The sequence below is a fragment of the Lepidochelys kempii genome, chromosome 25 (genome assembly GCF_965140285.1).
Source record: "Lepidochelys kempii isolate rLepKem1 chromosome 25, rLepKem1.hap1, whole genome shotgun sequence".
NCBI lineage: Eukaryota > Metazoa > Chordata > Testudines > Cheloniidae > Lepidochelys > Lepidochelys kempii.
In genome coordinates, this window is record NC_136404.1 from 17,556,268 (window position 1) to 17,574,533 (window position 18,266).

The 18,266-nt window shown below is 55.5% G+C and overlaps 1 protein-coding gene across 3 annotated transcripts in view; it reads left to right on the plus strand.

Annotated features, from left to right (window-relative positions):
* The window catches only part of HOMER3 (homer scaffold protein 3), a 38,768-nt gene that overhangs the window by 10,268 nt on the left and 10,234 nt on the right, over window positions 1-18,266 (plus strand). For 2 of the 3 annotated variants that reach the window (XM_073323814.2, XM_073323813.2), the window contains exons 2-8: window positions 3,305-3,421; window positions 5,230-5,386; window positions 6,015-6,146; window positions 7,198-7,305; window positions 12,106-12,227; window positions 14,185-14,341; window positions 17,528-17,638. In XM_073323814.2, coding sequence (XP_073179915.1) covers window positions 3,408-3,421; window positions 5,230-5,386; window positions 6,015-6,146; window positions 7,198-7,305; window positions 12,106-12,227; window positions 14,185-14,341; window positions 17,528-17,638 — 801 coding nt within the window. In that variant the 5' untranslated portion in view covers window positions 3,305-3,407. The remainder of the gene's footprint in view (window positions 1-3,304; window positions 3,422-5,229; window positions 5,387-6,014; window positions 6,147-7,197; window positions 7,306-12,105; window positions 12,228-14,184; window positions 14,342-17,527; window positions 17,639-18,266) is intronic. The other variant, XM_073323815.2, reaches the window with a different exon arrangement.

Here is an 18,266-nt window from a genome sequence, read left to right on the forward strand (position 1 = left end):
ACAGCCCTAAACTGCAGCCCCCGCCCTACAGCTATTCCAGTTCTGGGTTCTCAGGCATAGCCCTGCCAGTGCCTCTCATTCCTGACCCACAGCCCCCACTTTGCTAATCCTGTCTGGGCTTCTCCTGAGCAGATATTGTCAGCTGTGCTGAATTGTGCCAGGCAGTGTGGTGGTACTTAGTTGCAGAAAAAATTACAGGAAGGGTTAGGTGGAGACCATGTAAGTCACTGTTGTGTGGCCCGTGGAGGGTTTGCCCTCAGGTCCTGGGCGGTCACTGGCTGTTTCACCAAGTCCTCCCCAAAGCTGGTGTCTCTCATTGGCATGTTTTCGGTTCCTATATCTTCTCTCCCTTTCAGTTTCCAGTAGAGCCTGTTTCCTTCCTCTCTTTCTTTCTGTCATTTGTTTCTCCCTGCTTCGTTCTGTCGCTCAGATCCTGGGAAGGCTTTTGTTTCTCAGCTCTTGCTGTGATCTTGTCAAACAAAAAAGCAAAACCCGAGAGGCAGGTCTTATCCACGAGCCGGACTCCTCCACAATGAATTTCTGTACCCTCTTATTTGCTGGAGTGAAGAGAAGGCCCCCTCCCCCAACAACTCCAGCACCAGGAGAGGGGCCTGCGGCCCAGGAAGTGCTGCTGATGAGAGATTCGTAATAACCAAGTGTAGTATCTGTTCAAAGCATTTCTGTAATTCTCCTACACTGAGCATGAAGCTCTCCATAGCCTTGGGGCTCTGCACTATATGGGAGCATGAACTATAGAGAACTAGAAGAGCTGGAGGCAACTGGGTGAGCTTTGAAATCAAAGTCCAAGCAGCTGCTTCCCAGAGCACTGTTCATATGCCAGAGAAGCATCATGACTCATTCATAGCTTGGGTACTTAGGGGTAGGAAGCGGCATCCTGGCCCATTAAGCTGGCTCCCCCATTCCAGGAAGCAGGCTCGTATTAACAGGGGTGGAGGAAAGTTTGAGTGCTGGAGAGGGAGAAGATTCCAAATATTACCACTGTCGTGCAGTGTGCAAGTTAGTTTTGTTTTCTAGTGGGAGAAGGACGGTGAGGTGTCCCTGATATCCCAGCATGCAATGCATGCAACCCTTTCCCCTTCATTAGCACTTTCCAGCTGATGGCCTGAAGGTGCATGAGTGACTGGAGCCTCCCTAGGAGATAGGACAGTGTTTTTAACTCCATTTTGTAGATGGGGAAACTGAGGCACACAAAGGGTAGGGACTGGACCCACGGCCACACAGTCAGGAATAGAACTGAGGAGCCCTGGCATACATAACTGCTTTAACCGCCACATCCCAAATGGACATGCAAGTGTAAGGCTGGTGTTCCCAGCTTCAATGAGAGGAGCAGGGTGGTAAGACAGCTTCCTGGATTCTGTATGTTTGGCTTCCTCAGCCCCTCGGAAACTGCCTTGATGCAGGAATTGCCTCCCTTGCAGCAGGTAAATATGCATCGAGGTGCAGCCCCTGCTATGCTGCAGGAGCAGCCAATTTGTCACCTGTTCAAATGGGGAACATCGGAGGTGATTGGTACCTGTCTGGTTTGGGGAGTCGGTGAGGCTTGGACCTGTGTCGCCTGGAGGGACAGACAACTTTCCTTGTTAGTATGAAGTCTGGTAGCTCCAACCTTCAGGAAAGACCTTAGGGCATCAGCTGGCACATGAGTGGAGCTCAGACAACAGCCATGAGCAGGAAGTTCCAGACTGTCCCTCCACAGCATGGCACCCGGGCAGCACCTATTCCAGTGCAGAGTATCAGGACTGGAGCAGTGTACTGGGTGAGGAGGCTGCCTGGGGTACCTGTGCAAAGAAAAGGTGTGAAATGGCCAGCAGACTGGAACTGGTCCATTTTGTTATTTACATGGCGTTCCCCTGCCGTTTTCTTCCCCTTTCCTTGGGATCTGCAGGGGGCAAAGTAGTGCTGCCCTGTGCGGTTATTGTCTCACAATTACACCATCAGCAGCCAGTCTGACTGTCCCTTGAGTCTTGCCCATCTTGGAGCAATCAATACAAAGATTTTGGTGGTTTTCAGTCATTAAAAGCCAGCAGTAATTGACCCCTCCCACTCCGCCCCCCCCCCGGGGCAGCCTCAGTAGCAAGCCCGAGGACTGAACACCCCAGGGAAATGGGCTCCCCTTTGACCTGTAAAGGGGTCCCCCCAGGGTGGTGATTCACGGGCTGGCTCCTTTGCTGTCTGTGCCAAGTGCTGCAGACGATAACCCGGCAGGTGACCTGGGGTGGTTTGCTCTTGCTTCTAATTGACAAAAATTAGCAACAATAAACATCTCCCATGCATCCGATGAAGTGAGCTGTAGCTCACGAAAGCTCATGCTCAAATAAATTGGTTAGTCTCTAAGGTGCCACAAGTCCTCCTGTTCTTTTTGCGAATACAGACTAACACGGCTGTTACTCTGAAATCTCCCATGTTCCATCCAATCTGAAAAGCTGCAGAAAGCGATGACACAGGTTCCTCACAGCCCTGGGGCCTGCTGACTTGAGCTCTGCCCTGAAGAGGGCCATGATGTCAGTTGCACCCTAGGTGGCGGGGGAGGCGAATGTAGCCAGTTCTAGCTCACGGCCACCCAGCTACTGCAGCGTTCTCTCTCTGGGGAGGCGATCACTGTGCAGGGACAGCTGGTGTGCATCTGAGCCTGATCTAAAGCCCACTGAGGTCAGTGGGAGAGTTTCCATTTGGATCGCAGCCTCATTGACCGGACCAGCTCTAGGCACCAGCAAAGCAAGCACGTTCTTCGGGCGGCACAATTCCAGGGGCGGTATTCCGGCCACCCTTTTTTTGTTTCTTTGGGCAGTTGCATTCTCGGAGTTTGGGGCGGCAAAAACCTAGAGCTGGCCCTGCTTACTGAGGGTGTGAGGAGGGGAAGGGTACCTCGTGTCAGTCAGTACCATTAAAAGTGACCAAACACCATTTCAGAGCCGGTCAAATTACGGACACACTTGTGGAACCAATCCAAACTTTTCACTCCAGTTTGTCCCAGGCATTTATTGCTAGAGGATGTGAAACCACAATAAACAGGGAAGAGTCTCTGGAGCCAGAGCACTTTACTACATAAAAATAGCATAGTGCTAAAGCCAGGGCAGCCCCTGTGCTCCTGCTTCCGGCACAGGGGTGGTTACTCTGAGTTACGTGGCGTCCCCTGTGAGCCGGACCGCATGTCTGGTGATGAGAAATCATTACAAATTACAGACTTGGAGAGACTGGGACCAAGTGAGCCTCCTAAATGCTGCCCGACTATGGGTGCTCTGTGCTGTGTGTGACAAATAATGGCTGACTTTTCCATTGCCAGGAAATGAATCACTGAGGAGACCAAACCAAGATCTAGGAAGCTGCTGGAAGACTGATGCATACTAACTTCACTATCTAATAGTCTGTCCAGCCGTTACTAACCAATGTCAACAACTAGGTAACAAACTGCCTTTATCTCTGTCTGCCCCTTGCCCTGGGGTCTGGGATCAATGGATAGGAGTGTTAGTTTCCCACCCGCTGGAAATTGTGCCTCAAAGAGGTAAGGTAGGACTTAGGCTCGCCACCCCCACACATGAGCTGTGTATAAGATGCAGCATGTGTTAAGAGGAGACCAGGGACTTGGAGGCTCATTAGGAAAATACATCCGGGGCGGGCTGGGCGAACTGACCAGAGGGAAATCCCAAAGCTCCCTTTAGAAGGAGCAGGCTGGGATCCCAGGGTCAGCATCATGTGCAGCTGTGCATGTGATCTGAGTCCAGGGTTGGGCAATGAGAAAAGAGCCGCAACTGGGGAGTACAGCGTACAGCCTCTCAAGCCTTGGCTACAGTAGTGGGCTTGGCCCTTTCTGGATGGAAGGGTAGGTTGGCTCACTGCAACAGGGAGGCCTCGAGTGGGGGCAGGAAAGTAATTTTCTGGGTTACAGGGGTCATATCTGGGCCGCACCAGCTGTTTTCATGCCTTGGAGTCTAGGATGTATCAGCTCGAATTCAAGTTCACCCGCTCAGCTCCTGTCTGCAATGGCCAGTGCCTGAGGTTTTAAAGGAATTCCGAAAAAGACCTCGAGCCCTAATGCACCTGGCCTATTGTGTCACAGAGACAAGTGCCTTCCTGCTGTGCTCAAGTCATGTCCTGAAGCCTGAGAGCTGGGTTTAGCTTGTATATTACTGGTCATAAAATCCAGCCCCGGCTTGTGGCTCGCCAGCCTTCTGCAGCAGCTGATTCCATGCTCTGGCTGTGGTAAAGTGTTTCCTTTCATTCATTCTTACGTGACCTGCCTTTAATCCCATGATGTGACCTTTGCTGCAGGGTGTGCGTCCCGCGCATAAGCCTTGGGAGGAAGAGACATGCTGAAGGGGAGACATTTTCTGTGCTCAAATCCCCAACCCAGTCTCCACCCCACACTCTGTTCAGGAGCACCAAGTCCCAGACCCTACAGGAAGGAGAGTTGGTGCAGCAGCAGGGACTCACCACGAACTAGCTGCTATGGTGCTAGGTGTACTACATTCAAATCAGGCTCCAAATAATGTGCCCCCCCAGCTTAGCGTAACTCCCCCCGCAGATTACGCTGCAGGGGCTCCAGCATGCGAGAGCCTGGGGTCCTATGCCTGCATATGTGACACACTGACGCTGAGGCCTGCCCTGTGTTATTGCGGACGTGACATCTGATCTTGTGACTAGCTGGAGAGTGGGGAGAGGCCAGGGGTGGCAGGGCAGAGCCCTTGTAAACTTAGCTGGGGTGGGCTCTGCAGTGTACGTGCTGCTGGCTGCCATGGCTGACGGAAGGGGTGGAGGAGGTGGCAAAAAGGGCTACAGGGCCTTTAGTTTTCTTCTCACTGGCATCAGCTAAGAGCATCAGGGAATGTCTGTGTCTCAGGCCCTCTTGCTCTGGAGAAGTACAAAGAATCCCAAAGAGGGAGAAGCCTGGAGTGGGAGCCCGTAGGAATAAAGGGTGACCGGGGTGAGTGGGGGATGCTAGAGCCTTTCCAAGCCTGGGGGCGAAGAGTCGCCTCTCCTTCGGCTGAGCCACACTTGGCTGGAGGGTGCTCATTCATGGTGTGCTCCCCAGAGGTGCTGGCTCAGCGGGAGCTGGGGGTGCTCAGCACCTCGTGTCCCTGGAGAGGAGAGAACTAGCAGAAATGCTGTGTGCTTTGCAGAGTGCGATGCAGATGCCAGGAAGCCGGCTCGCTTCCCAGACTGCGCTCAGCACCCCCGGCTGCCTTAACAGTTCTGTTCATTCTGTTCCAGGGAGCAGCCGATCTTCAGCACTCGGGCCCACGTTTTTCAGATCGACCCGGCCACGAAGCGGAACTGGATCCCTGCCAGCAAACACGCCCTGACTGTCTCTTACTTCTACGATGCCACGCGCAATGTGTACCGGATCATCAGCGTGGGCGGCACCAAGGTGAGGGCCCCACGCAGCTTGTCAGCAAGCATCTCTCGGGCTGTGATCGCTGAGTGCTTCCTGCTTCCCTCAGACACCATGCTGGGCAGCCCTCAGAATGGAGTGCTCCAGCATCTCCACAACTGGGCATGGAAAGTGTTACAGCCAGTTTCTTCACGCTGATGTAGTTAATATCCAAGGTGAATTTAGTGCTGGTAGAAAGACAGCGCTGGGACTGATAGCCCTATGCACAGAGCATGCCCAGCACAGGGACTCACTTCCTCCCACCGGTGAGCCTGGCCTTGTGGCTGGGGGGACCCCTCTTGGCCTCTGAGGGCTGCTCTGGTCCTTCTGACCCTTTTGGCCTCTCTGATGATGCCAGTTGTGGGGCAGGTTTTGTGGCATGCCCTAGACACAGGACCCATTCATGTCACATGGCCTGTCCGACTGGAAAGACTTTTGCTCACTGGTGACTTGGGCTGGTGTCCTAGAGGTAAAAGGCTCCTGTATAGCACCATGATGGGTGAATGATAAATGTGAGGGAATTCCCAGAGCCATCCCGCGCTGTAGAGCTTTGGAGAATACAGTCCATCTTGCAGAGTACAGCAATTCCACTTTGACTGAGAGTCCCCATTCCTTTCCCCCACAGGCCATCATCAACAGCACCATCACCCCCAACATGACCTTCACAAAAACCTCCCAGAAGTTTGGACAATGGGCGGACAGCCGAGCCAACACAGTATACGGGCTGGGCTTTGCCTCGGAGCAGCACCTCTCCCAGGTAACATTGCAGGGCCTGATGGCAGGCTGACCCACCCAAGCAATGGGTGGGAGCTGGGGGGAATTGCTACATAATCTAATCCACCAGGAATGCCAAAGGAAGTATCCGATCAGGTGTCCATGCTCTGAGGAGGAAGGGTCTGGGAACAGAATCAGGTACAGTCTGATCTGGTGGGGTGTGGAACTGGGAAGCCCTAAAATGTTCTGAGAGACAGAATGAATGTCAGAGTCACATTTTCACATGTGCCGGAAGTGACATTTTAAAAAGTGACATAGGCTGCTAGAACCCAGATCCTCACAGGTATTTAAGCTCCTAACTTTCACTGATTTCAGTACCCTTGAGGACCTACCTGAGTGTGTAAGGGTCTGTCTACACTGCAGTCAGAGGGGCAACTGCAGCACGTGTAGACACACCTGAGCTAGCTTTGATCTGTCTAGCTCAAGTGACAATAGTAGTGACTCCTGTACAGCCCTTCTCAGGCCCCGGTCTGTATTCATGCAACTTGGCCATAGAGGCTGGAACGAGGGGTGTGGTGGGTGCTGCATCATCCCCTGGCTTGAAGTGGTTCCCATCATATACAGGGTTTACAGTTTGGGTCCATGGCTCTCAGCACCCCCACTATACACATTGTTTCAGCACCCCTGAGCTTGGCCATCCCGCTGGGCGCTGGCAGGATCAAAGCACACTCAGAAATGTCTACAGATTGCACTTAGCCACTTCTGACAACTTTACTGAACACATATGTACGGCATGGGCACCCTCACAGCAAGGACTCAACTCCACACACCCCAGCCCAGCAGGCACTGAGCTCAATGGAAAAGCCAGTGTGGACTCTGGGTCCTGGTCTGGGATGGGGTGGGGCCGTTCTCTGGACATTACCGCTAGGTTGGGGAGGAAGCAAAAAACATGCCAGATCCCTGGAAAGAGGCAGAGAGAGGGAGAAATAGCGACAGGAAGAGGGAAGTAAACCCTAACGACAGTTCTCGCTTTTCGGACGTTTCTGTAAGACAGTAGAGTGACCCTCTCCCCATCTCCCCCCTGCCCCTCCTAGTTTGCAGAGAAGTTCCAGGAGGTGAAAGAAGCAGCCCGTTTGGCAAGGGAAAAATCGCAGGATAAAACGGAGCTGACCAATCCTGCCCTGAACATTACATCTCACCAGGTAACTTTGGCAGCTGGGGTGGGGCTGCTAAGGAAAATGGTCACCACCCCATTGTCCTCTGGCAACAGGGGCAGAGCCCATCACTTTCCACAGAGCGCTAGCCACCATCAGGAAGGGCCCTGAATGCAAATCCCCATGGGAGGCATCGGGCACTGAGCCAACCGGCCTTCACAGTTCCAATCCCTGTCACATCTACAAAAGCATCTAGAAAAGGACTCCCGCGTCTGCGGAGAATGGCCCGTGCCAGGGCTCCCCTGGGTGCATTTCATTAAGGTAGTGCTGATGGAGTGGAGTAGTCGATAGCCAGCCCTCCACTTTTCTCTCCCCTGGAGACCAAAGCCTCCCTGGTCTCCCTGGCACCATGTTGAAAGCTTGAGCTGTCTCCCTAAACCAGCCTCCAGTGCCTGCTGGACGGAGGAGAGAAGACGGGCCGTGGTGCATTCTACCCCTCTTCTAGCCACGGCAGCTCTTCAGGAGCTGTGCACCCTGAGGGTGCATCCCAGAGGTGGCTGTGCATTTCCCTGATCTCCTGGCAACAGGAGGGGAGCTGGGGGATGAGGACACTGCGTTCTCTGGGCTGAGCACAGATGGAGCAGCAGCAGAGGAGGAGGAGGCAGTGCGAACAGCACCTTGGCCTGCAGGAAAAGGAGGAGGAGGAGGAAGCTCTGCAGAGACTGGAAATGCCATACATGATGGAGCAAAGGGAGAACTCTCTCCAACGAGGCTCCCATTCTCTCTCCCTAAGGGGTGGGAAATGGGGAAGGGAATAGAGAGCAGAGTGGGGGCAGCAGAGCCAGCGCCCACCGAAGCGATGGGTCATCGTGTGAGAGCTCCAGGGGCCAGTCTGGGATCAGTCAGTCATGGGGAGGGCTCTGCTCTGCACACCAGGTAGAATGTGCCGGTGTGTACTGGGGACAGAACACTTCCAGCACCTCGGTGCAGGCTCACAGCGCAGGGCTTAAAGCAGCTGCTGGTTCAGAACAGCTCAGTGTAACTGCAGCTCAGGAGAGGGTGTCAGCGACTCTCCTCTCGTTCCCTGCTGCCTATTCAACTCAGCAGCACTAAAACAGGACCAAGGCAACCTGACCACATTGGCTACTGCTCTGAAGGGGGGTGGGTGCAGGGGGCACTGGGCAGGGGGCATGTGGGATGAGGCGATGAGGCATCGGCCCTTTATGCTTCCTTCTCATCTCTCCCCCTCTTCTGTGCGTGGGAGGGAGGAGGCAGAGGCAGTGGGCAGCCTTCCCCGCCAGCCTCATGCAGAGCACCAGGTCAGGGCCACCATTGTTACAGCACACAACTCGCTGACAGCCTCGTCTGCTGCCTCCGTGTGCTCATACCACGCGCAAGGCCATGATACCAGTGTCTGGGTGGGGGAAGTTGTGTCAACTGGCCAGGTGCATTGTGGGCAAGGTCACCTTCCTCTGCACCATCCGAGATTGACTGCTGCTGGAGGAGGACTGGAAGGATGGAGCAGGCAGGTGGGGAGAATTATCTCCCCTGCTGCACCCGCACCCCCCCCCCCCCAGCCACAGAAAGGTGGGCTGCTCCTTCCTCTGCAACGCTTTGCATGTCTAATTCCCAGCTCTGCCTTCGTAGTGCTTTGCTTCATCGCCTGAGATCCGGGCACCCAGCCCTTCCATCCATGGAGCTATACATGGCTCTCCCCGGCTCTGCTCCTTTGGGGAGTGCAGCTGGCTCTTTGGAATTTGAACCCCCACCTCTTGCTGCAGGGCGCACGTCGCCCCCTACATGTCACTCAGCCTCCAGTGCTTAGTAAAACCTGCTCTGGAGACAACACGGGGCCTCATTCCCCTCTCACGCCAGCCTCGACCGGGGGCTGCCCCATCGACTTCAGAGACGCTAGATCAATGTAAAGCTGGGGGGAGTGAGGGGAGAATCAGGCTGCCCTCCTCCTCTGTCCGGTCTGGCACTGGCAGGCACTCAGCAGGCCTGGGCCTGGGAGCGTGCTGGGCGCTGCAGTCTCTGAGATAGAATGCCCTGTCAGCTGAGCTAATGCTGCTCTGGAAATGGTACATTTCCATGGCAGGCGACTGATACTCCAGCTCCCATGTGAGGGATTAATATCCCACCTCCTGCAACATTACATGCTCGCCCCCGGGGCGACCACTCGCAGCACAATCTTTGGGTTTGCACCCCTTGTCAGGGCGTAGCCTCACCTGGGGCAGCTGCTGCATTACAGCGAGCCCGGTAAGGCAGGAGAGATCTAGGGAGAGAGCCGTCTACACACACAGCCCATAACCCTACTGCCTGTCTGTATACACACACCCGCCCCATCGCTAGGCTGTATGCACACACTTGCATTGCCCCTCCCATGCCCCACCAACCTGCAGGCATCTGCACACACACCCTTTCCATACTTCTCACTGTGTGCCTGTACACACATGCACCATCCCATACACCTTGCTGCTTGCCTGTACAGACACATGCTCCCTGGCCACTGCCAGCCAGGACACACACGCTGTCCTGCACACCCCTCCACTGGCCTGCACATACACACCCTTCCATACAGTCCATCGTTGGCCTGTACACACACACCCTGTCCTGCACGCTGCTGCCAGCCTGTACAAACACCCTCAGATGCCCTCTTGCTGCCTGCTGTTTTTGGGTCTTCACACGTAAATAACTGATTGATCCAGCCTCCCTGGTTCCCTGTGTTTCCCTCAGCTCCAGTGTCCTTAAGCTTCAGACTTTCAGAGCTGTGGATCTCAGTTTGCAGCAGCCCTCCTCTTAGGGGCCATTTACCTGTCCATCATGTCCTGCTTCCACAGACCCAAGGTGTCTCGAGTTGGGCGCCCCACAGTGTGAGGCCCCTAAAAGCAGGGGGCAGTTTTGAAAATGTCCCTAGGTGCTGAGCACCCTCAGCTCCCATTCACTCTATTGGAAACCAGACTCTTCCCCTTCCCCTGCCTCAGTTTCCCCATCTGTAAAATGGGGGTGATAGATAAGTGGGCAGGCAGGCAGGGGTGTGTGTTTATAAAGCACTTTGGGATTGTGACATTCCTAGTCACCCTTCTTGGTCAGCGCCTTTCTCTTCAGGCCTCTCCACACACAGGGCCCTGTCTTGCTCATTTACAGGCATCAGCAGATTCCTAGGTCAGGTGGTTGTCCTTACCCTGGAAAGTCACTGAGATCAGGTGTCTGGGTGTTTGTGGGCTACCCATAAACCCTGGAGGACTCCACTGGTCCCAGGACTGGAAGGAGAAGTCTCAGCCAATCCCAGACTGGGTGGGCTTTGATGTCTAGCACTCAAGCTGTCTTTTTATAGATCAGTTTGTAATTTCTGTGCCTACTTTCTTCCCTGCTGTCAGCAGACGTGCAAGGAGCTGGGGGCTCTCAGGTGGCTGCGGGGTATAGAATCTGCTTGTGCCGCCTGCATATACATTCCTGCTCTGTGGTGTCTATTCTCCCCAGATAACAATCTGGAAGGATCTTTTGATAAATCCCATTGATATTCTGTCCTGATGCAAGCAGGGAGCGACAGTGCCATGGAGCAGGGAGTGCACTCTGGGGCAGGGACTGCATCTCCCTTGCGTTCGGAAAGCGTCTAACGCCTGGCGGGTACTACTACAGTATAAGTGGCTCCTGCCTTCTCCATCTCTGGCCGTCAGGGGCTCCCTTCTTGTCCAAGCTCACCGCTCACCCGCTAACCCAAGGAGCAGAAACTAGTCTGGGCAGCTGAACTCAGGCGTCCTACCCAGCAGGCCAGTCACTAGCCATGGGCCCCTGCAGGATCCACAATCTCCATCTCCCTGACAGGTTTATAGGTTACTATGTCTTGGAGCCACCCGGGGAACAAGGCAGATGGCAGAGGGGTGGGGCAGCAGGGCCTGAACCCCTGAAGCCACAAGTTTGGGGCCAAAGAATTTACCACCTTAAAAAAAATGCACATAAAGAGCGAGGAATGCCTGGTGAACTCATCATGGAGCAGCTGGGCTCTGAGTCCACCAGCTCAGAGATTTTTGTGCTAGGACTCCTGCCAGAGGCACAAGGCGTCACTGCGGGCTGGGGCAGTGAATACAGGAGCCACTAACCAGTGTGGAGAGGGGCTTATTAATATGAAAACAAACTTGTGCCTCTGTCATCCATCCATCTATTCATCCATCCCCCCCTCCATCCATCTATCCATCCCTCTATCCCTCCATCTGTCTATCGCTCCCTCCATCCATCCATCCCTCTATCCCTCCATCCATCTGTCTATCCCTCCCTCCCACCCTCTATCTATCCATCCATCCTTCCAACCATTTATCTATCCATCCCTCCATCTATCCATCCCTCCATCCATCTATCCATTTCTCCCTTGGACCTAGTTTGTGTGTCTGTCTGGCCAAATATTTTGCCCATCCTTTGGTGCCTTGGGCATCAGTGCTGGTGTCAATCAAACAAAGAGACCAGGTGGGAAGGAAGCACACACCCCTCTCCAGTCCTATTCCAGCCCCTTCAGCATCCGTCTCTGGAGATTCCCACACCTTAACCTCCACAGTCTAAAGCCCGGCAGCCTTTGGCAGCCTTCCTGGAGCTGAGATGGGGATCTCTCCGTTCAGCGTCTGTTGATGTCATGTCTAGGCAGGCCACAGGGGTTGCTGCTTGTGATATGAGATGCTCCATTCCCCCACCCCCACCCCAGGAGCTGAACGGAACCTGGGGTCACCCCACAGCAGTGCAGAGCACTGACCTACAGGGCCCCACACCTGAGCTCTTCTAATGAGTCAGCCTATGTAAGACGCTGGGTGACCACATGTCCAGAGATCTGCCTGACGCATGGTAACCCCCCTGCAGGTGCTGCCCAGCACCGTCATCAGCTCCAATGGGCCGGGAGACGATAAGCTGTTCCGGAGCCAGAGCGCCGACGTCGAGATAACAACGGAGAAGGAGCGGCTGAAGAAGATGCTCTCCGAAGGGTGAGGCAAGGGCCTAGCTGGGGCTTTCAGGTCCCAGCCCAGCTGCTCAGGGCACTCTCAGGTCCAGTCCCCAGCAGGGAAGGGGGATCCCAGCATTTCCCATCCAGGGAGGAATTAACTCTTCCTGTCTCCCTGGTCCCCGGCTAACACTGTTGCTCCCACAGACTCAGGGTACAACCCCGGGACCCCCACCACCTCAAGCCTAGTGCTCAGGGCAGGACCCTTTTCTGTTCTCCTTCTGGCTGCATGCTGCCCCTAAAAACCCACTGCTGCCTTACATGAGGACATAAGAACTGCCATGCTGGGACAGACCCATGGTCCATCTAGCCCAGTATCCTGTCTTCTGACAGGTTTCAGAGTAGCAGCCGTGTTAGTCTGTATTCGCAAAAAGAACAGGAGTACTTGTGGCACCTTAGAGACTAACAAATTAATTTGAGCATAAGCTTTTGTGAGCTACAGCTCACTTCATTGGTTTGTTAGTCTCTAAGGTGCCACAAGTCCTCCTTTTCTTTTTGTCTTCTGACAGTGGCTGGTGCCAGGTGCTTCAGAGGGAATGGACAGAACAGGGCAATTATCGGGTGATCCATCCCCTGTCGTCCAGTCCCAGCTTCTGGCAGTCGGAGCCCCCATCCATACATCCCTCCCCATTCCCCCACCAGGGGATCGCTGCAGCTCAGGGCTGAAGCATTTTGGCCAAGCAGCTTGTACACACAGTGGAGACGAAGGGAGGGCTCTACCCAGGTCCTTGGTCTGAGATGTCCGGTGTTCACACCTGTCTACCTGGCTCAGGGCTGGGCTGGTGGTAATTCTCCTGGGGATTCCAGGCAGATCCTGTCCCTTTCTCTTTTGAAGTCTTTGGGCTGGATTCTGCCCTGGGACTGCCTGGCGTGGGGGTGGGGAATGACAATGTTTGCATGTTAGGAGGTGTTTGAAGCTAAGTGTCATTTGACCCCCACAAAAGCCTCTGGGGTTTAGTTTGGTTCCATTTAGTCACTTTACTGCAACGCAAACTCAGAGCCAGAGCAGCTGGGTGGGTTCCAAGCCCCAGGCTGCAAAGCCCCTTCCTGGCAGCTCAGCCTCCTTGCCGTGGCTGCTAATCTGGCAGGGGGACATCCCCAGCTCCAGTGCCATGCAAGCATGTTGCTCCCGGACAGCTGAGGCATCCTGTCAGCTGCTCCTCTGCTATGGTGGGAGCCATGTGGATGGTTGCTCATCCCCTGCCCCCCTCCCGATTCCCAAAGCCAAACATGGCAATGGCAGGAAACATACACAGGCTCCGGCCTGGCACAAGTGTCTAGATTCAGGAAGTGAGATCGAGACCAGGTTGAAAGCAGCCTGGGCGGCCGTAGCAGCCCCATCCCTTCTGCCCTCTGGGAGCATGTGGTCACCACTGACCCGTGGATCAGGGAGAAGACCTGGGGGTCCTGTAGGTCAAAGCCCTGCCATAGAGATTAAAGACAAGACTCTCCATCTACAGGTCGTTTAACCCAGCCCTAGCTGGCGAGGGAGGCTTCTCCCCAGCCACATTCAATGGCACGTCCCAGGCGGAATGTCAAGGGGGAGGACAGTTAGGCAGGGCAGCAGTTTGCCCAGGAGGAGGCCATGTCCCTGTCGCCAGCAGACCTGCGCTTCTGACGGGAGCTTGCAGTGTTTGTCTTGTGTTGGAACTCACCATTGCTCAGCGCCGAAGCCATGGTTTCCAGGACGGCCTCCTTGGTGTTCTGAAGGACACCAAGGCTAGGCTAGAGCAGCCCCTGGATGGGCAGGGTCACGGTGGCCTGAGGTCCCATCCCGCGGGATTGGCTCTGATTAGGGCATGTCTGTGTTGGGCATTGGCTCTTCAGAAAGCTGCCCAATGGGGGAAGGGAGGCCTCTCTGCTGAAACACCCCCAGGGGAGGAGAGACCTCTCTCCCTGCCTCTCACTCCCAGCTTGTGGTTCCCTGCCCCCTCCTGCAGCTCGGTGCCCGAGGTTCAGTGGGAAGCTGAATTCTTCACCCTCCAGGACAACAACAACAAGCTGGTGGCTGCCCTTCAGGAAGCCAACGCCAGCGTGGAGCAGTGGAAGAAGCAGCTGGCCGCGTACCAGGAGGAGACAGAGACGCTGCAGCTGCGGGTGAGCACAAGGAATGGGGCAAGGCAGCACCCTGGTCTCAAATCTGCTTGTGGGCCACATGCTTTGGGTGTCAGTGGGAGATCGGCTGCAGATGAAGGGTTCTACCTGGGCGTCAGCGGGTTACGGCTGTTCCTATAATGGATCAGATCACTGGGCCATTTAGCCTGCTGTCCTGCCTCCTGTTTGCTGGTGATAGGTGAGGGCTCCAGAGAGTTAGATCCCCAAACTTCAGTCCCCTTCCTAAGAGCCCAGCAGGATGGGACCTCTCATCAGACTGGGGGGTCAGTGAGGACAGCAGCTTCAACAGCTGTTACTGAGCATACTCAGTACAAGCCAAGCAGTGACTCCGAGGGGACATGTGACCCCACATGCCCCCCCGCCCCACGTTGCCTCTGGACAGCATTTATTAAGGAGCCAAAGATAATGCTGCTGAGTGACAGCAGGTCCTGCTCCCCTGCCCTCCCTTCCTGCAGGATGGCTGGTACAGCAGGGTGGGGGTGGGGAGGAGAGCATGTGGGAGTGTTTCTCTCTCACTCCTGTTGCCTGAGGTTCCCCAGCTGCCACCCGTGATGAGTGAGGGCTGTGCTCCCCGTCACATTCACCTCCTGCCCCTAAGCCATGCACCTGGGCAGCTGTCTGGCCTGGCAACAGATGGGGTGAAAGACACTCACACTGCTAAAATTAGCTCAGAGCAGAACAGCAGCGGCGTTGATCCCGACAAACAGGCCCTTGTATCCAGCCTTTGGAGGAACAATAGGGTCTGTTGACCTAACTAGTGGGGGAGAGATCCCGCAGGCACACTGCGTCAGGGCGGAGGAGTGACAGTCCCACGGCAAGGCTTGCTGGGGAGAGGAGTTTTGGGAAGGCAGCTGCGGGAGTCTTTGCAGGATTTGGTTGGGAAGGGACTACAGAGCCCTTGCAAAGGCGTTGTGGAGTCTTTTCGCCTCTGGGCCAGTTTGGGTTACATGCAGGTCTGAAGGAAGCAGCCGTTGTTCCCAGGCAACGTAGGGCTGTTCAGTAGTCCCATTAGGTGATGCGTTGGTGGTTTCCAGCCCAATATCCAGTGAGCATCCCAAAGAGAGTCTCAAGGCCTGATGCTAATTCTCAGCAGAAACACCAAGGACTGAATAAGCCACAAAGAATGAACTTCCCTCTCGCCCCTAGAGGACGCCCTGCGAGGCGTGGCTGGGACACGTGGCAGAGGTGTGCGCACGTGGGTGGTGGGAGAGGGAAGTTTGCGTCGCCTGCCACAGCTGCTGTGGGGATTAACCAAGGGCCTCAGAACCAAGGGCCGCCGATCCCGCCCCCATCCCCCAATTGTTCAGTGTTCTGCCATCCAAAGGGATGGTCGTAGGTCTAATGAGACTGGCTGACCCCATAAACGGGAACTTGAAAGAACTGGGGAAAATATCAAGAGTCAAGAGTGTCCAGAGAGTTGCCCATTAATAAACCAGAGCATCTGCTGACTCACTGCAAGGCGCTCCCATCATGGGGTCAGGGGTGGCCTCCAGGGGCCCAGAGCTCTGAGGATCATGACAGCAGTGATCCTGGGAATCTGGCAGCTTATGATCACCAGCATCAAGCTAAGCCTGCTGCAGGCCCAGCCTAGCCCATGTCGCCTGGTGTATCCCACCACCGCACACGCCTCTACCGGAGCTCCCCTGTTGGAACCACACCAGCTGAGCTCAGTGCCGACAAGGTCGAGGGTTTTCATCCTAGGTGCGGGTCCTGGGATGAACTTTTCAAAGCGAATCCTCTGCCGGTTAATTATTAAAGCTTCTGTGCAGCATTTTTCAGAAGCGGAGAGCGCCTGGGCCAAGCCCTGCCCCTCGTTAAGACTGGTGTAAATCTGTGGTAACTCCAGTGACTGCAGCTGAGCCTCTGGCTCCACAGAGGCGGGACTGAGAGCAGAACCTGTCCCTCTGCACACATTGCAGGGCCGTGCGACTGATGTCAGCTGGCCCAGCTTTGCTGGAAGTGTGAGCCTGCAGGGGAAGGGGGAACGGGGCTATAGATAGAGCATGGTTCTGACGTTTGTTGGAGCTTGTGATCTGCACTGATGGGAGGGAGGGAATCTTTGTTCAGGGTCAGCCCGGCGGGAGCCACTGGACAAGATCTTGCTTCTGTGCAAAGTGAGACTGAGGATTCCAGCCACTAGGCAGGGGCTGAAGGGCCACCAGAAAGGCCCTGTGTCTCTGAGTCTGGGGGAGGGGAAAGTCTGGGAAGGGGGGGGAGCGGTACCTGGTTGGACTTGGAGTTTGGAGGGGGAGCAGAGGGACACTTGGGGGAAGAGGAGAGGGGAGATTCTGGTGGAAGAAGAGAGGGGTACTTGTGAGGAAGGGGAACCTCTGGGGAAGAGGCAATGAGTATCTGGGGGGGAGGGCCTTGGAGGGAGATGTACTTGGCAGGAGGGGAGGAGATCATGGCTGAGTTTTGCCTGGTTAGGGACTGTCACGTGCTCCTGACCCTTGGGTCCCTGGTGCCATTTGCTAACGTCCCAGCACAGACAGAGCAGCAAGAGAATCTTCCATGCCCAGCGCAGCTCTCCAAGGAGCGTGGGGTGCGGGCGGCTAGACATGGCTGCCGCCCCATGTTCCCTGCTGCGCGGCTATAGTGTTGGGGGTTCGTGGAAGCCTTTGGTCTGTAGAAGCTAAATACCAAGGTGACAGGCACTCCGAAATCCCATAGAGAGGTGGGGGCCAGCTCTGGAGAAGGGCTGGTAGCAGCGATAGCGAGTGAAGGGCCAGCCCATGGAAAACTGAAGCCTCAGATACCTTGTTCCTGGTGGGCGCTGGGGTGGAGTTTCCCAGCTTTACCAGCCCATGTTTACACACTGAGCGGAGAGGGACAGTGGGAAAGATCCTTCCCCTTTAAATATCCCCCCAGTCTGGCCAGGAGGGCTTTAGGACAGCGGTGCCAGATCCTCCAAGGAGCAGAGTCTGCAATTGTGGGGTGGGCATGTCCTAGTTAGAAGCCACGAGGTTCCCTCTCTTTGTGGCTGCTGGGGTCCGGGGGCTTCTGGGCAGGAATAATCACCTTGCTCATCACCTGGAAGGTTTGTCTCAACCTGCCTCAGTGCGCAAGCCCCTGCCCAGCCCCTTAGCTGCATCCCCAGGCCTGTGCGCCCAGCTGCGGCAGGCACGCAGCACCGTGACCCAATTCCCTCCTCCCTGCATATCTGTGTAGGTGGCTGAACTGGAGCTGCAGAGAGCCCACGATTCCTCCAGCGAGGGTAGCAAGGAGGAGCTGAACCAGACGCTGGAGGAGCTGGAGCTGCTGATCAAGGCTAAAGACGAGGTAACAGCAGTGGAGCAGATGAGAGCACAGAGCAGCGGCTGAATGACCGCAGTGCCCCAAGGGAGTGAATCTTGGCCTGTCGTTGCCACACCCCACAATGCTACCCTCTATCTCTCCCCTCCTCCCTGGCCTGTGGGACCCCCCTGGTCCGCTCCCGCCACTCTCAGAGCGAGTTCTGTCCCGGGCCCAGGGAGAAGGGCATGGAGTCCTGTGTTCGTGCTCAGGTAATGACCCCCAGATGGGTGAGTGAGAACTCTGTTCTGTGGCACTGGGCCAGATCTTACTGGGCCAGCCCCAGCCTCCATAACGTTGGACGGTTTCCTGCCCTTTAGCAAACCCCTGCCGTTTCCCCCACTCCCTGTTGGCTTTGTGCCCATCACTCTACCTCTCTCCAGCGAACGTAGCAGCTGTTGGGGCTACACTTCGCTGGTTAGTCTGGGGAGCAGATGTCTGTCGGGGCCCTGGGGCCCCAAGATGCTTCCTGAAGCATGTTCTGCTTCCTCTGTGCAGAGTGGTGCGAAAAGCCCCTGCGTAAGGGAGGACAGTTTCCCAAGGAGAAGAGGGTCACAGGTCAGCACTGGAGGGGCCCCGTGTGGCCTCCTGGCCTGCTCACAAAAGAGGATTGAGG